General features: G+C 46.1%; 1 protein-coding gene across 8 annotated transcripts in view; it reads left to right on the forward strand.

Moving 5' to 3' along the window:
- Positions 1 to 19,691, forward strand: part of SCUBE1 (signal peptide, CUB domain and EGF like domain containing 1) — a 340,412-nt gene that overhangs the window by 244,687 nt on the left and 76,034 nt on the right. For all 8 annotated transcript variants that reach the window (XM_019544341.1, XM_019544347.1, XM_019544342.1 and 5 more), the window contains one exon: positions 278 to 400. In XM_019544341.1, the coding sequence (XP_019399886.1) occupies positions 278 to 400 (123 nt within the window). The remainder of the gene's footprint in view (positions 1 to 277; positions 401 to 19,691) is intronic.

Consider the following 19,691-nt stretch of genomic DNA (forward strand, 5'->3'; position numbering starts at 1 on the left):
CACCTTCGGACCATAAGACGCACCCTCGTTTTCCCCCCACTTTTGGGGGGAAAAAAGTGCGTCTTATGGTCCGAAAAATACGGTACTTTAGTCTCCAGGTCTGTTCAATCCTTTGCCTTTATTCGGATTACTAAGGGGTGGGAAGAGGGAATGTTATTTTCCTCTTATAATTCCTGATGTTGCCAGCAGTCTATTTGGTTTGTGATCTAGACAAACTCTCATATTCCCATCAGTATTCCTGAAAGTAAACTAATCTTTTCCCATCCTTTCCTTGCAGATATTGATGAGTGCTTGGTAAACAATGGTGGCTGTGATCACTTCTGCCGAAACACTGTTGGCAGCTTTGAATGCAGCTGTCAGAAAGGCTACAAACTACTAACAGATGAACGAACCTGCCAAGGTAATAGTCCTCTTCTCTACTCTGCTTTTATGAAGTGAATTTTAATTGGAATGAATCTTAGTTGTGTTTTTTAATTATTTCTACTGTGGATTCCTAGAAATTCATAGAAATCGAAGCTAGAAAGAAACTGCTAAAGCCAGAGTTCTTTGGAGATGGTATAGAAGGTTGTTTTAAAGTGTTATGCTTTTCCTAGTCTGGTTTTAATATGTCTAGTAATAAGAACAGCATGGTCTCACTGCAGTATGAGAGTCAGAGTGGTGTAGTGGAATAAGTACAGGCTATGGGTTCCTGAGTTGTAATCTAATGTTTTCTACTACCTTGTATGCTTTGGGCAACTTGTATGACCTTTGTGGGCCAAATGCTTATCTCATGTACATTGGGATAAATCCAGGGTAGCCCATTTAAGTGAATCGGTTTAAAACAGTGGAATTCAGAAAATAACATGGCTTTTGTCATCACTCCCTGTGGTGGGGCACCTTTGGTGCTTGCCACTTTAAGGCTTGAGAGCAGGCAGCAAGGCAGCCTTCAGGTATGGGATAATGCTAATGAGGCAGTCACATGACTGCAGGAGAGTCCTGGGATAGGGGCAGAGGGGTGAGCTGCCTCCATGTTAGATCCAGGCTTTCAGGCATAAGGTAGTATTCTGCTGCTAGCAGCTAAATGGGCAACAGCTGGCTGAGCTGCTGCTTAGAACATCCTTGGAGGTAAGAGCAGGAGCTATGGTGATGGCAGCTCCTGGTCGTGGTTATGACTTGAAACTGCACCCTGCTGGGGAAGGATGACCTGGTGGGGCAACTCCTCAGAAATACCAGGTCAGCTGCCTCCCCAAGTGAAAAGTGGGTAGGCACACCTTATAACCCCAGGTCCCACTACACAGTGGGTAATTTTACATTGCCTCAGGCAGTAGGGGCCAGGTACATCTATGGTGTAAAACCCCGAGTCCTAGTGAGGGGGCAAAGAGTTGACCCCAGTGTGGGAGCAGAAAGGGAGCCCTGGTGAGGGGGTGAAATTGTTTTGGAAGCCTGCACGGAGTAGGGTGCACAGTGGCGTCTGAAGGGCTGTAGAATAGGGTCTGTAGAATAGGCCTGAATGGCTACACTGGAGGTGTATAGAGTAGGGTTGCTCAAGCAAGCTGAAGGGCTGCACAGGAGCCAACCCCTACAAAAGCAAGGACTTGTTTGAATTCCCCAGAGGGGGCTAGAGGCAGAGTTCAGCCGAGTGTGGAGGCATAAGGTTGGTGCCTCTGTAGGGTAGGGAAGTTTGAGTGACCCAAAGGTGATGCCTGTGCACTGGCCAGCATGAGAATAGGCAAGCCTGATGGCCCAAGGGGGTTGCTCAAGAAAAGCAGAGTGGGTTGAGAGTGGCCCAGTAAGGGGCAGTATGTAAGAGGCCCTGTGAGAGGGGATGCAGTGTGTCAGTAGTATGAGAGGCCCAGCAAGGGGCAGAATTGCTCTGGCCTTTGGCTGGAGTTGCGATTGACTTATGATGCCATCTGCAAGGCATGGGACATGGTGTAGAGATGGTACAGAGCCATGGACAATGCCCCCTGGCATTGGGGCAGTAAAATGGGCAGCCTCCCACATTTTACATCACCTTATGGAACAGCAAGTCATGGCAGGTGAGACTGGGTGGACTACCCCACGCAGACAGGTGGACGAGCCAGTGTTGAGACCCAACCTTAACGTGGCCTCCTGTCACACTCCCCTAATTGTAAAATGTGGAAAATAGAACTTATTTATTTTACAGCTCTTGCTTTCTTTCTGTTGGCTATTTGTGATGTATGTCACAACTAGTCCGGTAAATAACATGATACTGGTTCTGTTCACTGATTGGATTGAGTAGTTAATTATTTTTAACATAAAAACTTGTGCATGTACCTCTTTAAAATGTAGTTTCTTCAAACATCTGTGCTACCATAACTAAAGTCTTCTCAAGTCAGAATAGAAGAGATAAGTGTGAACTGGTAGAAGAAAGTAACTTTAAAGTGTGGCAGAATATTGATGGAGACTTTGGTTTTTTTGTAGAAGTTTCCTACCTTTATTACTAAGGAAATGTTTACGTGGCTTCTTAAATATACTATTTACTGCTTTATGCAGTTCTTAGCACAACTGTTTTTGTGGCTTCCTTTAGTCTTCAACAAAAGAAAGCACCTTCTGAGGATATGCAAAGAATTTCTAAAACTTTCCATTGTATCTCATTGGCATTGCCACTATCCAGGAAGCCTACCAGACCCTAACTGTATAGTTTGACACAGGTGACTCATCAAGACTGGCTCTTGCAGTAACAGAATGGTTAAAGCACAGGATGACAGAGTTAGTGTCACATGACTACGCAGAAATAACACTGAAGGAGTGTTAGACATGGATGATCTGGCAGATGTGGGATTAACCACTAAAAATAGGGGCAAACATTTTAGAAAGCAAGACTCCCTTCATTGTACAATTAAGCAAGACAGAATAAGATTCAACACCAAAGGTAGAAATCAACAATTCATGGTAATGGTGCAAATCAGAAGGTCTGCCAGTGAAGTTGGTGTTATTTCACAAGTGTGAAACTTGAGACCGAAATTAAGCCTGTTATTTTTGTCATGCAGGCTCAGCACAAAGGCATACAAAAATAAATCCAGCTTTTCTAAAGCTGTTGTTCATTGTTAAAAGTTTTATTGATAAATCTTTTACATGCACCTACATACTGATGGCAAGTTTAGGATGATGACAGGAAATTAATGAAGTTTCTCTGACCATCAGAACTTGTTAATCTAAGTTTGCTTTATTCCTGTATCTGGCCTCTGAAAGTAGGAGTAGGCAGTAACAGTTTATCTGTGTTATTCCTTTGACAGAAGTTATACTTAATAAGAAAATAGAACATTTTCAATGTCCCTTGAAAAATGTTATGAGCAAGAAATAGGAACACTTTTTAAAATTGAATCTCTTTGGGTCTGATGTAGCCTGTTAATTTGTTTTTAAGCAAGCACTTTAATACATATTTTAAGTGATTTGTATTACTTTCTTCTTTTCATTTGCTTATTAGTCTGGGAAATGACAAGCAATTGGTTTGGAATGTGCCAAAGCTTTAGCAATTTATTTTATTTTATTTTAAATCTAAAAACAAAAAAGAAGAAATGCTTAAATTTGGTTAAACTGAACTGTTCTCCCTCCTCACGTGATCAGAGATGAGATCCTTGCCTAAAAATGTAAATGTTATTGGATCATCCTACTTTTTCATTGCTAAAGAGCCAGCAAAGGCCCTTTTGCATCCTTCTGGCCAACACTAAAGCTAAGTACAGACAGTCAAAAAGCCTGAGGCTGAATCAGTTCAGTCTTTGGAGGTTCATCTAAGGATTAAATTGAGAAGCAAGTGAACAGACCTTCACTTTTTATTCGGGAAGTGCAGCTACATGCCTGCATTGTCTCAGGCCAGAAGCCAAGGGATGCTACAGCATGCTGGCCAGCCACTGCCAAAGGAAAGGGACTGAAGCTATAAGGCTTTTCCTCCCCTTTCTGCTCGAGTAGAGAAGGCCTGGCCAGGCCCCAGGCTGGGGCTAGTACCCTGAGGCTGGGGGTGGGGTGCTTTAAACCTCCCACCATGGCCCACATGAGACCCAAGCCCAGGTCTGCCCGGACAGGGGGGTAGCACCTGCCAGGCTTGTGCCAATACCAGCCCCCACCCAGCTCCCTGCTTGAGAGGGGAAGAAGGGTAGCCCCTGCCAGGCTGAGGCAGGGGTGAGTGGAGAAAAAGATAGTGGCATTGAATTAATAAAAGCTTGAACAAAGAGAGTCCTTTCTCTGAAGCGAGCATGTATTGAACACAGCAATTTGCAACTTCAAGCAGACAACAAACAACAACCAAAAATTTTTGCCTAAGTTACAGCCCAGTAAAATACAGTGAGAGCACACAACTTGGTCTAACGTAAAATGGAAGGTAATAAACCAAAAAAGACAAGAGAAAGCCTTGCATAAGTCTTACATAATCCCAAAGGCTTACAACTAGGTATTTAGAAATTTCTTCTTGGAAAATCAGCATGTCGTCTCAGAGCTTCCTTTCCAGGCCAAAGCATGGCTACACCCCCTGCTCTCAGCTTGAGCTGCCCTCCCAGGGAAACCCCATACCGGACAGGGTATGGCCATGCCCCTGCTTACCACTGAAGTGGGGGGTGGGGCAACAGCCTGAGAGGGACTGCCCCCCACCAGCTAATTCCAGCTGGGGTCTGGGGCTAGGGAAAGTGTTTAAATTCCTTCCCTGGTCCTGGACCCCAAGCTGGGGCTTGCTGGGGGGGGCAGTCCTTCCCAGGCTTCCTGCCCTGTGCCTTCCACTCCAGTGGTGAATGGGGAATAACCTGGCAGGAGCTGCCATGCCCCTGCCAAGCAGACCCCAGCTTGGATACTGTGCCAGTGGGAGAGGGTGTTTAAACCCCCACCCCAGGCCTACAAGCCTATGCCCCCACCCCTTCTGTTCCAGTGAAGAAAAATCTGGCAAGAGCTGCCCCACCAGCCCCCAGGCTGACCTGGCTGTGTCCCCAACTGAGTTTTCCACATCCACCTTAACCAGCCCTTACTGCTTCAGTTAGGGAGCAGAGGGGTGGGGCCGACCTTGCTCTCTGGAGCAGATAGCCCAGTCAAGCCCAGGGCTGCAAAGCATGAGAATCCCTCAGCATCCCAGGATTTTAACTTGAACCAGGAAGGGGTCTGGGACAGACATTTCATAAACAGTTTGACCTAAATCAGTTAAGTTTGATACTACATTCAACTAGGCTTTTCTTAAACTAGTTTCAGCCATTTTGAAACTGGTTTATATGCACTGAACTCCTGTTACAGGCTTAAACATGTTTCTGATCACTTAAGATGGTTTATGTGTAATTTCTTTTCCTAGCCTAAGTGGGAATGGTGACTCTAGCAGTAACTTCTTATAAGTCCAAAGGATGCCTAAGCTATATGAATTCCTAGAGTCACCAAAGTTTTTGTTGTTGTTGTTTTCGGGTTTTTTTTCTTCATCATATGAAATAACAGGAAAACACTTGTTTCTCCCTTGTTGCCTGAAGGATTTGGGACTTTAAGTTAGATTACAATGATATAACATGATCTCTACTTTGCAGAAGAGGGTGAATTGTAATTATTTCACTTCTGTCTGGTGCTTAAAGTGTTAATTGGTGAATTCATTTAATCAGTAGACTTGCTAATGAAGACTGAAGTAAAGCTAAGGAAGAGGAATCGCATAGGTCTGAATTAGTTGCATTTTGTTTCCTACTCTGCAGAGAGAATGTAGTTAATGGAAGTGGCTCTGGTTTTAAATGGCAGGCACTGGAGATTGTGGTTTGAGGTTAGTGGCTGTGCTGGATTATAAATCCTCCAGGGGCTTTTCTGGTAATTGTTGGACAAGAGTAGCCTTAAAACTGTTTATTATGAGACTTGTGGCAGTTTTTTATTTTGGGTGTATTAACCTTCCACAGTGTGAATCACAAAGATTTAGCTTTTATTTATGAAAGATTAATATTGTTTGTGGTGTTTATAATTTTTATTCATCTTTTTTTTTAACCTTCAATGTTGTTTTTCACCCATATGTCTCCCTTTTAAAAATAAGAATTGCGTTCGTTATGAGAGAATGTACTTAATGTTAGGAATAGGTCATGAAAAGAACCTAGATGTTTTATTATTCTTGACATGGAAGCCTGAGTATTGTTTGTTCTCAGTCTTGTTGTAAATGCACCAAGTTCAAAGAGGCTCTTCAATGCTGGAGACCTTGCCTGCAGATTAAGAGACTGCTTCTGTAATCTGTAGGCAAAATGTCCTATGCAGTATCAAGCCCTCAACATGAAAGTGACTAGAAACAACTTAACTCACCCGCTGGAGTGGTGCAAACCCAGGGAAATGGAGGTCTCCTCAGAAACAGTTTTAGTGAGAGGTGACCAGTTTAAACTAACTATTGCTGCTGAAGCTGCTCTTTTTCCACTTAACAAGGCTGTGAATTTCCTGGTGATGGAAATATCCTTCCATCAAGGCTCCTTCATCTTCCTTGTGGAGCTAATAAGATTTCTTCATTTTAACCTGTATCTTTACCCTCTCTATATGGTAGGATCCAAAGCCACTTTTAAAATTCTAAGGGAAACCTGATGCGGTTAGTCTAAAAACTACCTATTTCTGTCATTTCCTATGATTCTGTTGCAGAAATTGCTATGGTTCATTTCTCGGGAGGCGAAGTACTCTCAGTCACAGACACACTCCATTAGTAACACAAAAGGTATATATTTGCAAATAGGGTTGGAGCGGAAACAAAGGATCACTCCAACCGCTGAGGACAACTCTCAGCTGGCTTTATCCCCTCTCTCCTGAGCACGTGTGCAGAAGCAGGAACTCTTACATCTCATTTCCGGTTCATACAAACATATATGAAATGACGTCACGTCATCCGTCGCATGTGCATTATAATTAACTACTTAAGTATGCGGGGCGGATAGGCTTATATGCATTAGCTAATTGCGCCTGCTCAGAAAGTACTTTAGGTTACAAAAAGTTCAAACGTTTTCTGCCTCAAGGCCAGAACCATTGAAAGTTGCAATTTACTCTTATCTGCATGAGAACGCTAAGGAGTATATGCTTTACTGTAACAAAGAGATAGTAAATTTGCAGAACAAAGAGAGAGAGTGATACCTTAATACAAAGAGCCCTTAGTAGCTTCTCCTCCAACCTCCCCTCTCCCACCAGGGAGAACTAACAGCTGTGCTGTTCTAACAACACTATTGATAATGCATTTTCAATAATATTTCTAACAATTCCTTTCATATACTGATTAGCTTCATAGCAAAGTGAAGGGACCTTGCAAGGCCATCTAGTCTAGCCCTCTGCTCAGGGTAGGATCATCCCTAACTAAAGCATCCCGGCCAAGTGTCTGTCCTACCTCCACATGAGAGAATTCAAGGATGGAAATTCCACAGTTTCTCTAGGTAGCCTGTTCCAACTGCCCTTACAGTCAAAGTTCCTTCTCATCTCCAACCTAAATTTCCTGTGCTGCAGCTTGAGTCCATTGCTCCTAGTCCTATCCCCGATAGCCACATCTTCCTCCTTTCTGTGATCACCCTTCGTGTATTTGAACACTTATTAAATCCTTCAGGCATCTTTTCTTTTTTTTCTTCCAGACTAAATAACGCTATTCTCTTTTCCTGTCCTTGAAAGCATGACTTATTAGGTCTAGTAACTCCAAACCATGTGTGAAATTACACTCAGAATCCCTCTCCAAGGGAGTGAAGCATTAGCATTTCTGTTCTACATGCAGGGTGAGTGAGTTAAATAGACCACGTTTTAAACAGACATCTAAATCCCCAATAAGGATGTACACATCTTAGTTTGTTTGCATAAAATAAGTATTTCTTTGGCCAAACACTGATCTTAGCCTCCAGGTGCTCTTCACAAATAGGTTCCCAAGATAAAGTAAGGAATGATGTGCTGCACTGGCCTTGGGTATGCTATCATAGTAGCGAAAGCCTCTTGCTTTATCCTCAGTGGCATGAATTCAAACTCAGCTTCTGACTTGTGCCAGCTGGCATTCCTGTAAGTGGGTCCCTGACTGCTCAGACTGGCAAGTCTAAGGCAAGTGAATGTTATATTAGCTAGGTCACTGTTTAAAGGAACTGGTGTGACATACCCATGTTAGCACGGTGGACCATGTAGTTTTTACTTGACTTTTTTTTTTTTTTTACTTCTGTAATGAGAAGCAGGTTGTGAATGTTTGTGGAAATCACTATTTTTGGAATAATTTTATGGATGCATTCACTTCAAGTCTGTATTTTTATCACATTTTGACTTATTTGTGGTGCCAGCAAAACCATTGCTGTGGGCTTCAGTGTAGCTTTTTATGAACATAGCAGTAGCTTGAAATTGTTGGAGAAAAGGAGTCAAGCTAACCTGAGACAAAGCAGACTGTGGTGGCTTATTTTCTAATCTAAAGCAACAAGTTGCCCGTTTTATGTTTCTTTTTCTTAGCAGAAGTTTTATACAGAGCCAAAAGTTATGCAGTATAACTTTAAGGTGGCAAGAACTTCAGCCTAACTTCCAGGGAAGAACAATTCCACAGTCAAGGGTCACAAATGTAAGGAGTATCCCTTTGCTTCTTACACATCCCAAGTTACCCCAAACATGTAAGGATATGAGACTGGGGTCACAGGTGGAAATAAAATTCAGTAAAAGGACTTGTCAATCCTAGGAAAATATTTGTAATAAGTACCTGTGTACTGGACCAGTTTTAAGCCCCAGTCATTAATTGTATCCACACTAGACATGATAAATCCATTTAAGTTCCATTAACAATTTGTTCCCCTCGTCCAAATACTAAAGCAGGGGTGTCAAACATACATGCACATATGCCTGATCCTGCCTGCAGAACCGATGTATCCAGCCCTTTGTACTGCCAACAGGCCACCAAAAGCTGATGGGTGTGGCTGGGGTGGTGGGGCAGGGGAGTGCCTCCTGCAGAATCAGGGGCCCGTGGCCCCTGGTAGACATGACAATCAATGGCAGGAGGGCGAACAAGGGGGTGGCTTGGCCCTCAGCCCACAGCTCCTTGGCTGCCAATCCTGCTGCTGCCATCACCTTATGCCACGTGGCCTGTGCTGAACTCACCACTGCGTGCTTCATGCTAGAGCTGCTGCCCCATTGGCAGCAGCATCTTGAGCTCCAATGTGACACACACACAGCAGGAGGTGGAGTTGCTGCTGTTGCCACCACCACCAGAATTACCCTGTGCTCTGGGGTAGACCCAGCACACAAGGAGCCCCACAGATTGGATCCACCCTGGGGCAAGAGTTGAGTTTGATACCTGTGTACTAAACAGTATCTTGCACTATCTGGTCAGCACCTAGACAGTATATTTGTGAGAGCTGCTGAAAAACTACTGGAGTGCCCTGAGACAACGGTGAGTGGATTAACTGAACTGTTTCAGCTCATTTGAAAAGGTCTCTTATTGCTCCAAAATGATTTGGGGTAAATTCTTTTTTCAGGCCAATATTTAGCCCAGAAAAAAAATCAAGGTGATAGTCTGGCAAAACTCCCATCAACTTGAACGAGACCATGATTTTTTTTTTTATATGTTTGTCTTGTAACCCTAGCTGTGGTACTATCTGTGGCCATATCCGGATTCAAGGTCCTGTGGTGTCGAATGGCCTCGGTCAACCTCCCAGCCCCTAAGGCTGGGGCCACCTCTCTATGGAGTACTTTCTTGTGGTTTTCCCACACCCTAGAGTACATACAGTCTAATTATCTACACTGTTTATTTACAAAACAGCCCACATATGAATGAGGTTAATAGCGGAACAGGATATCGATAATCTAATTGTCGAAGGCAGGTATCAATGAACTAAAACACTATACAAACTGAATCAAGGACACCCTCAGTACAATTCCCCAGCTTAAGCCTTGAGACTCCAGTGAATTTCCGTAGGAGCACACAGGGTTAGCACAAACATCAACTCTCCTTCACACTGGCAACACAATACAATAACCATGGCTGGTGCTGCTGCTTCAGAAAGTCGTGCTCTCTGCTCCATGGGGAAGAGCAGCTCTCCTCTGCTCCAGCTGTCTGTGGTATCTTACCACACTCTTCTTCTACATGTGTCCCTCTGCCTCTCAGAGGAGGGTGGGGAAGGATACCAGGTTATCTTCTCCCTGTCTCTAAGGGCAGGTTCACTTCACAAGCACGCTGCAGGATGGTTCCTCCCCAAGCTCTTATGGTCCAGGGCTTCTTCCCTTTTCTGAGCCTGGCTGAGTTCCCCTCTCTGCAAGTAACAACTTCCTGCAAACTTTCCTGCTCTGACGTCGCAGGGATCCTGAGCCCTGCTGCAAATGTGGCAGTTGTTACAGTTTGTGGGGGTTTTTTTGGGGGGGGTTGTTGTTTTTATGCTGCCCTTCCCAACAAAGGCTCCAGCCAGCTTGCAATAAGAGGACAATAACTTTTTATAAGACAAGAGTGCAACAAAAAACAAAACAATTTAAAAGGCAACTAGATTATCCATGTTAGACAGACTTCCTGGACAATATCTCCACTTAACTTTGTCTGGTAAAGACCTGCCCAAATAGAAAGGTCTTGCATCACTTCTGAAAGATGCTCACCTTCTGGTAGGCCTCAAGAAGGAGGGAGTCCCAGAGCTGAGGAGCAACTGCCAAGAACAACCTCCCATGTTTTCACCAAGCAGCCCTAGTGTACTGATAGTACTTGCAGGAAGTTGCTCCTAGTTCACCTTGGGGTTCATAATGGAGCATAAGGGAGAAGGCAGTTCCTTAGGTAAGTAGGTCCCAAACTGTCTTTTTACCTGCAGTCACCATAGCCCAATTGATACCATTCACTTAAAAGATCCAGGGTGCACTTTTGGCTAGGGATGGAAGTTGCACACAAACAGGTTTAAAGTGATAAGAAAAAACCCCTTTCAAAATGGCCAAAACTGGGTTAAAATAACTCTGGTTGAATATCGTATCAGAATGAACTGATTTTGAGGTCAAACTAGTTTATGAAACTTCTATCCTAGACCCCTTCCTGGTTCAAGTTGAATTGGAGCTCCCCAGCATGCTTTTCAGCCCTGGACTGGGCTGTGCTGTCTGCTCCAGAGAATAGGATTGGCCTTGCCCCTCTGCTCCCTAGCTGGAACAGTGAGGGCTTGCTGACAAGGGGATGGGGTTGGGGAAACCTGGGCTGGGAACTGCAGCTGGGCCTTCTTGGGAGGGCTGCCCCTGCCAGACCTTCTGGAGTGGAAGGGGGTTAGGCATGGGGCAGGCCAACAACCTGAGAGGGACTGACACCTTCCCCCCCCCCATGGCAAACACCTGCTGGGGTCTGGGAGGGGCTCTAATCCCCACTTCCCCAGCTAAGTGTGCCGGTGCCGAGCCCTGCAAGACCAAGGTCAGAGGTGTTGGCAAAGAACTAGCATAATTATCACATCTGTGTGCTGGGGATGGAGCTAAGTGAACAGGATAAGGACTGCTTGGGCTGGTGTGACCAAAGAAAGCAGAACTACAAGCAATTAATAAGGAGACGAGGAGGGGACATAATCCCCCTCCCACGTGGCCTGGGGCAGTTGAGGGGAAAGAGGCTAGGGACCCGGGCTGGTCCCTGTAAGCTCAGCAGGACCAGACTGAGAGGTGGGAGGTGTTGGCAAAGGTTGTGTAGCACAATCATCACATGCATGTGCTGGAGACAGAGGAACAGGAGAAGGTCACAGACAGCTTGAGCTTGTGTGACCCCCCCAAAAAGCAGAGAACTACACTTACATTATAAAGCAAAACCTGTAAAAGGTGGGAGATGGGAATACCTAAGCAAGGACTTTCTGAATACCTGGCTGTAAGGAGACACTTTACCTTCAGGATTACATAAGACTTATGCAAGGCTTTCTCTTGTCATCTTGGTTTATTACCTTCAATTTTAAGTTGGACTAAGTTCTGTGTGCTCCCACTGTGTTCCACTGGACTTCATCTTAGCTTAGGCAAAGACTTTGGGGCTATTTTTGTGTGCTTGAGGTTACAAATTGTTGTGTCTAATACATGCTCACTTCAGAGAAGGAACTACTCGTGTTCAAGCTTTTATGAATTCAGTGCCACTCCCCTGGTTTTTTGTTTTTGTTTGGGGGTTGGTTTTTTTTGTTTGTTTGTTTGTTTTTTACCTGTGCCCACACAAACCTCCTGTTTGAGGAGGGATCCTTGTTGGTTGGGTTTGAACTTCAGCCCATGGAAATGAAAAGATGGAGTGTTATAAAGCCATCAAGGCTTACTCTGTCCCAAAGGGAGGGAAGAGAACACTGCATAGCTGTGAATTTTAGAGAGGCTTTGGAGACTGGGCCTAGCAGCTGGAAAACTGACAAACCTGCTGTCTGACTTTTCCCCTAGTCTCTGTGTATTTGCTGTACTAACAAAGAAATTCTGCAAGCTTCAGGAGTTGAAAATCTACAGAGCTGTTTTGGCTTCTCACTTAAGTCAGAAATAAGAGCTGCACTGATATAAATTAAGGGAATTCTTGAGTAATTACTCTTATTCAGCTTGGACAGGGTGGATCAGATCACTAGAGGATGTAAATGTACTGACTGGAAGTTGACGTTGGGCAACAGTCTGGCCCAGTGCCTTGTAGGCACATTTCACTAAAGCTATTGCTGCACAGTTAGGTTATAGTGGTTCACCTGCAAATGTACTAAATTATGCAGTCAGAATAAGTGATAGGCGGGGGATGCAGGAGGGGAAGGTGGTTCTACAGAACCCTTTGGTCAAAATTCTGCCATCTTTTCATTGGAAAGGCTAAGGTGACTTTCCTGTCTCAGACAAAGTGGGCTTTCTAGCCAAATGCTCTCTTTCCAAGACCGTTTTTCCCCAGGCCTCAAAAATGCTTCTGAAGGTGCATCTATACAATTGTATGCAGGGTTGCATAGAGATGATCAGACTAGCTCCAGTTAAGTTTGACTTTGGAACTGAAAGCAATAGAGCCCACACTTCACCCGGGCTAATCATGAAGACAAATAAATAGACTTCCCTCTCCCTAAATCCTCTTTGCAGTTCAAGAGGAATTTTCTATGGGAGCCCTTTGCTTGGAAGGGACATTGGAGCTCATGATTTAGGACTTAAGCCAGCCCCTATTGGAGATCAACATTAAGATCTTCTGTTGAGAGGAAGGTAGGGCTGCTAACTATCTGTAAATTTACAGACGGTCAATAAAATATGAGGTTAAAAGCATCTGTCCATCTTTTCCTTCCTCTTTGTGTGACAGAAATGACTTTTTCATGCAATGCCCCCTCCCCCGAAAGTGCTCTACAGCCATGCCATGAAGAAATGCACAGCTGCAGAGCACTCTAAAAGTGGACGATCATGCAACAAATTAACCCTCATTATGAGGGATCAGATGAAGGTCCATCTAACTTTTGTTGATCCTTGCACAGAACCAGGGCTGAGCTAATGCATCCCATGTTGTCTGCAGGAAGGGAGGGGGAGTGTGCTGAGGACTAGGGTTTGCCCAGCCTGAGCTGGAGGGGAGCAAGTGGATTAGACCCCAGCCCACACCCCCTCCCTTACTGCAGACAGCACCAGAGCTGAGGGGCAGGCTTGTTGGGGGGGGCTGCAGGCAGGCAGCTCCTCTACTGGATTTGTTCCAAGACTAAGTACAGACAGGCAAAAATTCTGAGGCTGAATCAATTCAGTTCAAGGTGGGTAAGTCTAAACTGCAGAGATTAAGCTGGAAGTGGGGGAATAGATAGACACTAGGGCTTTGCGAAATGGCAGTGTTCCATTTCAACATTTTGACAAAACGGCATTCTGTTTTGAATTTTGTTTCTATTTGAAACAGCTGTTCTGTTCCGTCGAAACAGTTTTGCCATTTTGACCCTTTTTCGACACTATGCCCATAGGATATAATGGGGAAGGCCAAAACAGCCTATAACTTTATCATTTCTGTTCTGATTGGAATGAAACTTGCAGAAATGGTAGCCCCTTCTGAGGGCATGAAGCCTGCCAAGTTTCAAGAAGGTAGATGCAGGGAGTTCAGGGAAACTGCACCCTGAAGTCTTGAAAGCAAAACTCATGTCACATGTATGTGGTAAGCCACAGCAAGGTCAAAACTGTAGGCCTGCTAGCCCCTGCTGAAGCCACAAAGCCTGCCAGCTTCACTTCCTCTTGCTGCTGCCTGCAAGACATCTGGGTTTTTCAGTCCAAAACCACAGCAGCAGAACTCTCAAGCGTTGCTTATCACTCTTTTTTTTTCCTGCTTCCAGGTACCTCTGGGATCTGTAGACCACAGTCACAGCCAGCAATACGTTTTTTAGCAGGGCAGTTCTGTGCCCTGGGAAAGAGAAGTTTAATGCTCTTCCTTGGCCCCAGACCAGGGTTTTTCCCCACCCCCTTCTCTGCTGGAGCAGACAGTCCAGTCCAGCCCAAGTCTGCATGCTGGGAGACTGATTTAGCTTGAACTAGGAAGGGGCCTGGGACAGAAGTTTCATAAACCAGTTTGGTTCAAATCAGTAAAGTCTGGTACTACATCCAACCAGGTCTATCTTAAACCACTCTCAGCCATCTTGAAATTGGTTTATGTACACTGAACTTCTGCTGTTACGGGTTTAAACTACTCTCTTGTGACTTAAAACAGTTTCTGTAACTTCTGTTCCTAGCCCAAAGGGGATCTCAATCCTATACCCACAGAGCACAATCCCTGACTCCCCAGCCCCAACACTCCAATTTCTGTGAAGCACCATGAATTGTAACAGGGAGCTACATATCTATCAGCTCCCAAGTTATTTAGTAGAATTCATAGATTTGTTGGAATCTGATATGGCATGCCATAAGCCCTTTTGCTATGGTCTCAAACTTGCAACCTCTGGGCTGTTAACTATGTGCCTTAGTGCCCACACTACCCCAGGCTCTTACTTGTCCGTAAAAATTTCAGCCATCTACCGAAAGAAAAAAATAATGCAGCTGGAGCTGGCTGAAGCTGACTCTTTTTTCCTACCTGTTTTCCTCAGGTGGGAAAACAGCCAGACATAGTGTTGAAGCACATACAGAACACAGCAATACCACCTGGTATCTGAGCAAGATAGGAGGCTTTGTAGGCCCCTCCCTGCTAGCCATGTGATTGATTGATTGATTGATTTTGCTGCTTCTGAGACCTATCAGTTGCCTATAGCACTTCTGCATTCCAGGTAGGCTTCCTGGGGGAATCTGTGTTGGAACAGGGAGCGGGGCTAGTGGGAGTAAGGCTTGGGGATGGGAGATCCAGCACACACAGAAGGCGGTCCTTGTGCTCCTCCAGGGCCTGGCCAAACACAATGACATCGTCCAAGTACATTCAATACCTGGGTCAGGTGCATATCCCCAACCACTTTTTCATGAGCCTCTGGAAGGTGGCTGGGGTACCTGAGATGCCTCGGGGCATGCTTTCAAATCGGTAAAATCCCAGAGGACAAATGAAAGCCGTTTTCTCCTTATCAGCTTCCCTCAGAGGCATCTGATAATACCCACTACACAGGTCAAGTACAGAAAACCACTTGCTGCCCACCAGATAATCCAGGGCTTCCTGTATTCGCGGGACCATGTACACAGTGCGTGCATTTAAGGTGCAGTACTCAATGCATGTTCTCAAACTCCCATTCTTTTTCCATACAGTGACTATGGGGGAGGCATAAGGGTTCTTTGATCCCGTGATAATTTTGTGATCCAGCAACTGTTGCAAGTGGCGCCTGACCTCCCCCATCTTGGCTAATGGGATGCAGCAAGGCCTCTCGCGGAAAGGACATGGGTCGCTAAGGGGGATCTGATGCTTGACAATCTTAGCCTCCCCCATGTCCCACTCTTGCTGGGAAAAAACATTAGATCTGCTCTGCAGTTTCTCTCGGAGCCAGGCCTTCCATGCCTCAGGCACAGGGGAAAGAGAGAAGAATCTTTCAGAGTTGACAAGTGGGGAGTCACCTTGTGGCATCCAGCCTACCACTTCAGCTACCCTTACAGTAGCCACCTTTTTGTCCCAGGTGCACCTCAATATCCCCCATGGTGAGGTTGACCTTGGGTTTCAAACGCCCCTTCTGGAACCTTCAAAGTTCCTGGTCCCCCTTTCCCAGGGTAGGTCTCTACCACTATCAACCCTACTTGCTGGGGTTGCTGTTCCCACTTACAAACTGTGGAGAATTCTAAGGTCCCCAGGACCTGGGAGCTAGTTCCTACACCCCTCTGTTCCCACCTAGCATAGGCACAGGGTATGCAGTTTAAGCTATTTCTGATAGCTTGGGCCCACCTACTGCCTACAGTACTCGGCTAAAACCTGGAATAGGCTGGAGTTAGTCCCAATGATGAGAGAGGGTCCTTTCATCCACCTCAGATCAGGGTATACCAGTGCAACAGTGGATATCTCTTTCTCTATCCCAGCCACAGATGCAGGAAACTTTATTCATAGGGAACTGTAACCACTATAGGGGTAGGAGTCCTGGCTCAGTCCACAGAGCCCCAGACCTGTGAGAGGGTGCAATGGCAAATGCCTGAAATGCTCCCTGTAAAAAGACTCAAACAAAATGGTGACTTGGGATCCGCTGTCCAGAACAGTGCAACATTCACACCCATTCACCTTAACTGGGACCTCTGTCCTGGGCCTCATTAATCCCTCTGGCAGGGAGTTCAGGGTTGGGGGTTGGGAGCCTGATGGGGCCCAGAGTGTAGCCGACTCCCTTGCTCTACCCCTTCCCCATTTCCCACCTCCCACCAGGTCTTCAACCATTGGAACACCAAGTCTGGGTTCTCCAACTACGTACATTCTCAGGCCAAGTGCCCGTAGTCCCCACGCCTATAACCAAACCCTGGGTTTTGAGAATGGTTCCTTTTACCCTGGGCCTGGCCAGAGCACAGAGGGTTGTTCAGGTTTGCACCCCAGGAGGGTCCCTGCTGACAGCAGCCGCTAGTAATGGGGACAGGGACTCTTCCTTAGTCCTTGGAGGGGTCTCCTCTTGGGGAGTTTCCTCCAAGACCCAGCTAATCAGTCCCCTTCAAGGTGAAACATCCTCTGGAGCCCACATAATTTCTCTCAAGTGGAGGATTTCTTCCTCCTCCCATACCTCTTTCATAAACTGGACAAGACTGGGAGGGTTACTTTTACATCCAGCCAAATTGAGATCCCTAATGAGGGGTAGACTATAGCAAGCACCTGTTTGTATTTGCCAGAGCCTTGTACAGTCAACTTCAGTCACATTGAGGGCCCCTTGGGCCGCCACCTGCTGTAGCACCTGTTCCAGTCGAAGAAGGTATGAGGAAATAGCTTCGCCCTTGTGCTGGAAAGTGCTGAGCAGTTCATAATAGGCCCCTCCACCCTGGGTGGATCGTCCAAACACATCTTGCAGTATTTGGAGGCCCTGGTAAGTGGTAATGCTGATGTTCTGGAGCTTGGCTGTCCTGGTCACAGCACAACCAGAAGATAACAATGTTTTTTGTTCATCCAGGGTTTGCCATGTCATGAGAGTCTCATGTACATGGGCAGCCCAGGATTCAAATACCTCCTCTCTGGTGGGGACTGGGAGGTTCCCAGAAAATGTTTATTAGTCTTTTATATGCAGCCTGGTCATAGGGAGCTGGCCAGCCAGCACTCTGAGGCAAGGACAGGAGGGGGAGGGAGGATTGTTTGTGTGGATTGCATGTATCTGTTGATGATACTGAGCATTTCAATCTCCCTCTCCCTGCTTTTTCGTACTGACAGGCACTGCATTCATTGCAGACCAGGTAATTTCTCACACCTCTCTCTCTCCCCTCTTGAACACTGGCAGATTGCAGCCAGCAGGGATCTTATCAGAATACAAAGCTTGTCAATCCATCAAGCCCTACAAAAGAAAAAAAATGCATCTCTCTCATTGGTTTCAAGCTCTTCTTATCTGCAGGGTGCATTTGCGTTTGCAAAACACTAGTTTCTAGCCCTAAGCAGACACTGTTCTGTCTGCCTTTGTTTACACTGCAATTGGATGGACACACCCACACCTCAGCATTAGCTAGCCTGGGGAATCAGGGGCATGGCCAGATGCTGGCTGGGGTGTGTGCCACTGGGGTCCCTGCCATGAGAAAGGGAGATCCCTGCTTGAGCAGCAAGGAAGGGGCAGTGGTCAGGGGGAAGCCTGGCAGACTCTATAGCCCCCCACCTCCTCAGCCAGCTGGAGCTCTGGCTGTGGAGGAGAGGGGCAGGGCCAGCCCTGCTCTATGCAGCAAACAGCCCAGCCCAGGGCTGAAAACTATGCTGGGATGTGGGGGACTCTGATTTAACTTAAACCAGGAAGGGGTCTGGGACAGAAGTTCCATAAACCAGCTTGGCCCAAATCAGTTAAACGTGGTTTAATGTGGTATCAGACTTATCTCAAACCAGTTTAGCCATTCTGAAACTGGTTTATGTGCACTAAACTTCTGTTCTGTTACAGCTTTAAACCAGTTTCTGATAACTTAAATTGGTTTATTTGTAACTTCTGTCCCTAGCCATTGACATCCCTTTCCTGCTTTAGTGTGCATGCAGGCAGTCCTCGCTCCATCGCACCACTCCACACATGGGTGGGCAGGCAGCTGTGCCCCTTACACTGTGCACCCAAGGGGATGGTGCCCCCCACTGCTCCAGCATGCATCTGAGTAGCCACTCCACTGTACATGTACACAGGCAGCTTCCCCTCCCCCTGCCCCAGCGTGCTAGCCACAGGCTCCTGCACCACTCTGTTGCCGGCACAAGGTGCCCAAGGGAGGCAACAATTGGGTTCGTTGCCCGGTGTGCGTCGCGCCAATAAACACACTGGGGGGAGAAGTAGATAGAGTTTATTTGAGCTCAAGTAAAAGGCACAGGGAGACTGTATTGTCTCAAATCCTGCACCCCTAGCTCTGCAACAGTGTATATTTATACCCTGGTCACTTCCAGTAGTATTTTTCCACTAGCTGGCTCCCACCCCCCCTTCCCCTCCTCCCTTCTTTCTCTGAGCGGTGCCCTTGCATTCCACAGATAACGGTTTTAGGGAGTTTCAGCTTGCCTGCTACCCATCCTGTTTTCCAGTGTTACAGGAGGTTACAAAAAGTTCCAGGGGGGGCCCTGGCTTGCCTTGACCTAGAGCAGAGGGGCTTCATCAACACTTGTGGTCTTCCATCCCTCTGAGTTACCTAGGGTTATGCCCAGTGACACCAACAACTCCCTCAGATAGGCACAGGGCTCAAAAGGAAACCCCAGAGATCTTGGCAGCCACTGCAGGCAGAGCAATAGAGTGAGCAGCACCTGGGTAAAAGCCCAGAGGCCATGGATTAAACCCCTACAGGCCACATGCAGCCCACAGGCCACCAGCTGGACAGCCTCACTCTATCTCATCACTCTACAGAACTTGAGTTTGGATGAACAAGGGATGAAGGATTCAGCTTGTAGCAAACAAAAGGAAGTTTTATGTTTTAGATTTCATTTTGCAAATTACACTCTGCAGCGATTCCAGCTACTTCAAACCCTGTCAGACCCAATTTTGCCAGCAAGCTGTTTTTGTCAGGAGGCTGACCTCAAAATATGATTGCCAAATCTTCCCCCGCCCCCCACCCCCCCCAAAACACCCTTTCTCCTAATAAATGCAGTCTGGATTTCCATGTAGGGTTTTTTGGTGGAGGGGTTGGGGATTTTTTTGGAAATAAATAATCCCTTCCTCCTTTTACAAAATCTGTCCAGAGCAAGTGTATCCCAGGACACAAGGAATATTCTTTGTTCAATACCCAGAGGGTAAAGGCATTTTTTATGTTTCTATCATTAGGCTGTTAAGTTGCTCTTACAGAATTGCTGTGTAAGTACTGGCTTGAGAAGAGCATAGGCTGAT

The sequence above is a fragment of the Crocodylus porosus genome, unplaced genomic scaffold (genome assembly GCF_001723895.1).
Source record: "Crocodylus porosus isolate Cpor-Errol unplaced genomic scaffold, CroPor_comp1, whole genome shotgun sequence".
Classification (NCBI taxonomy): Eukaryota; Metazoa; Chordata; order Crocodylia; family Crocodylidae; genus Crocodylus; species Crocodylus porosus.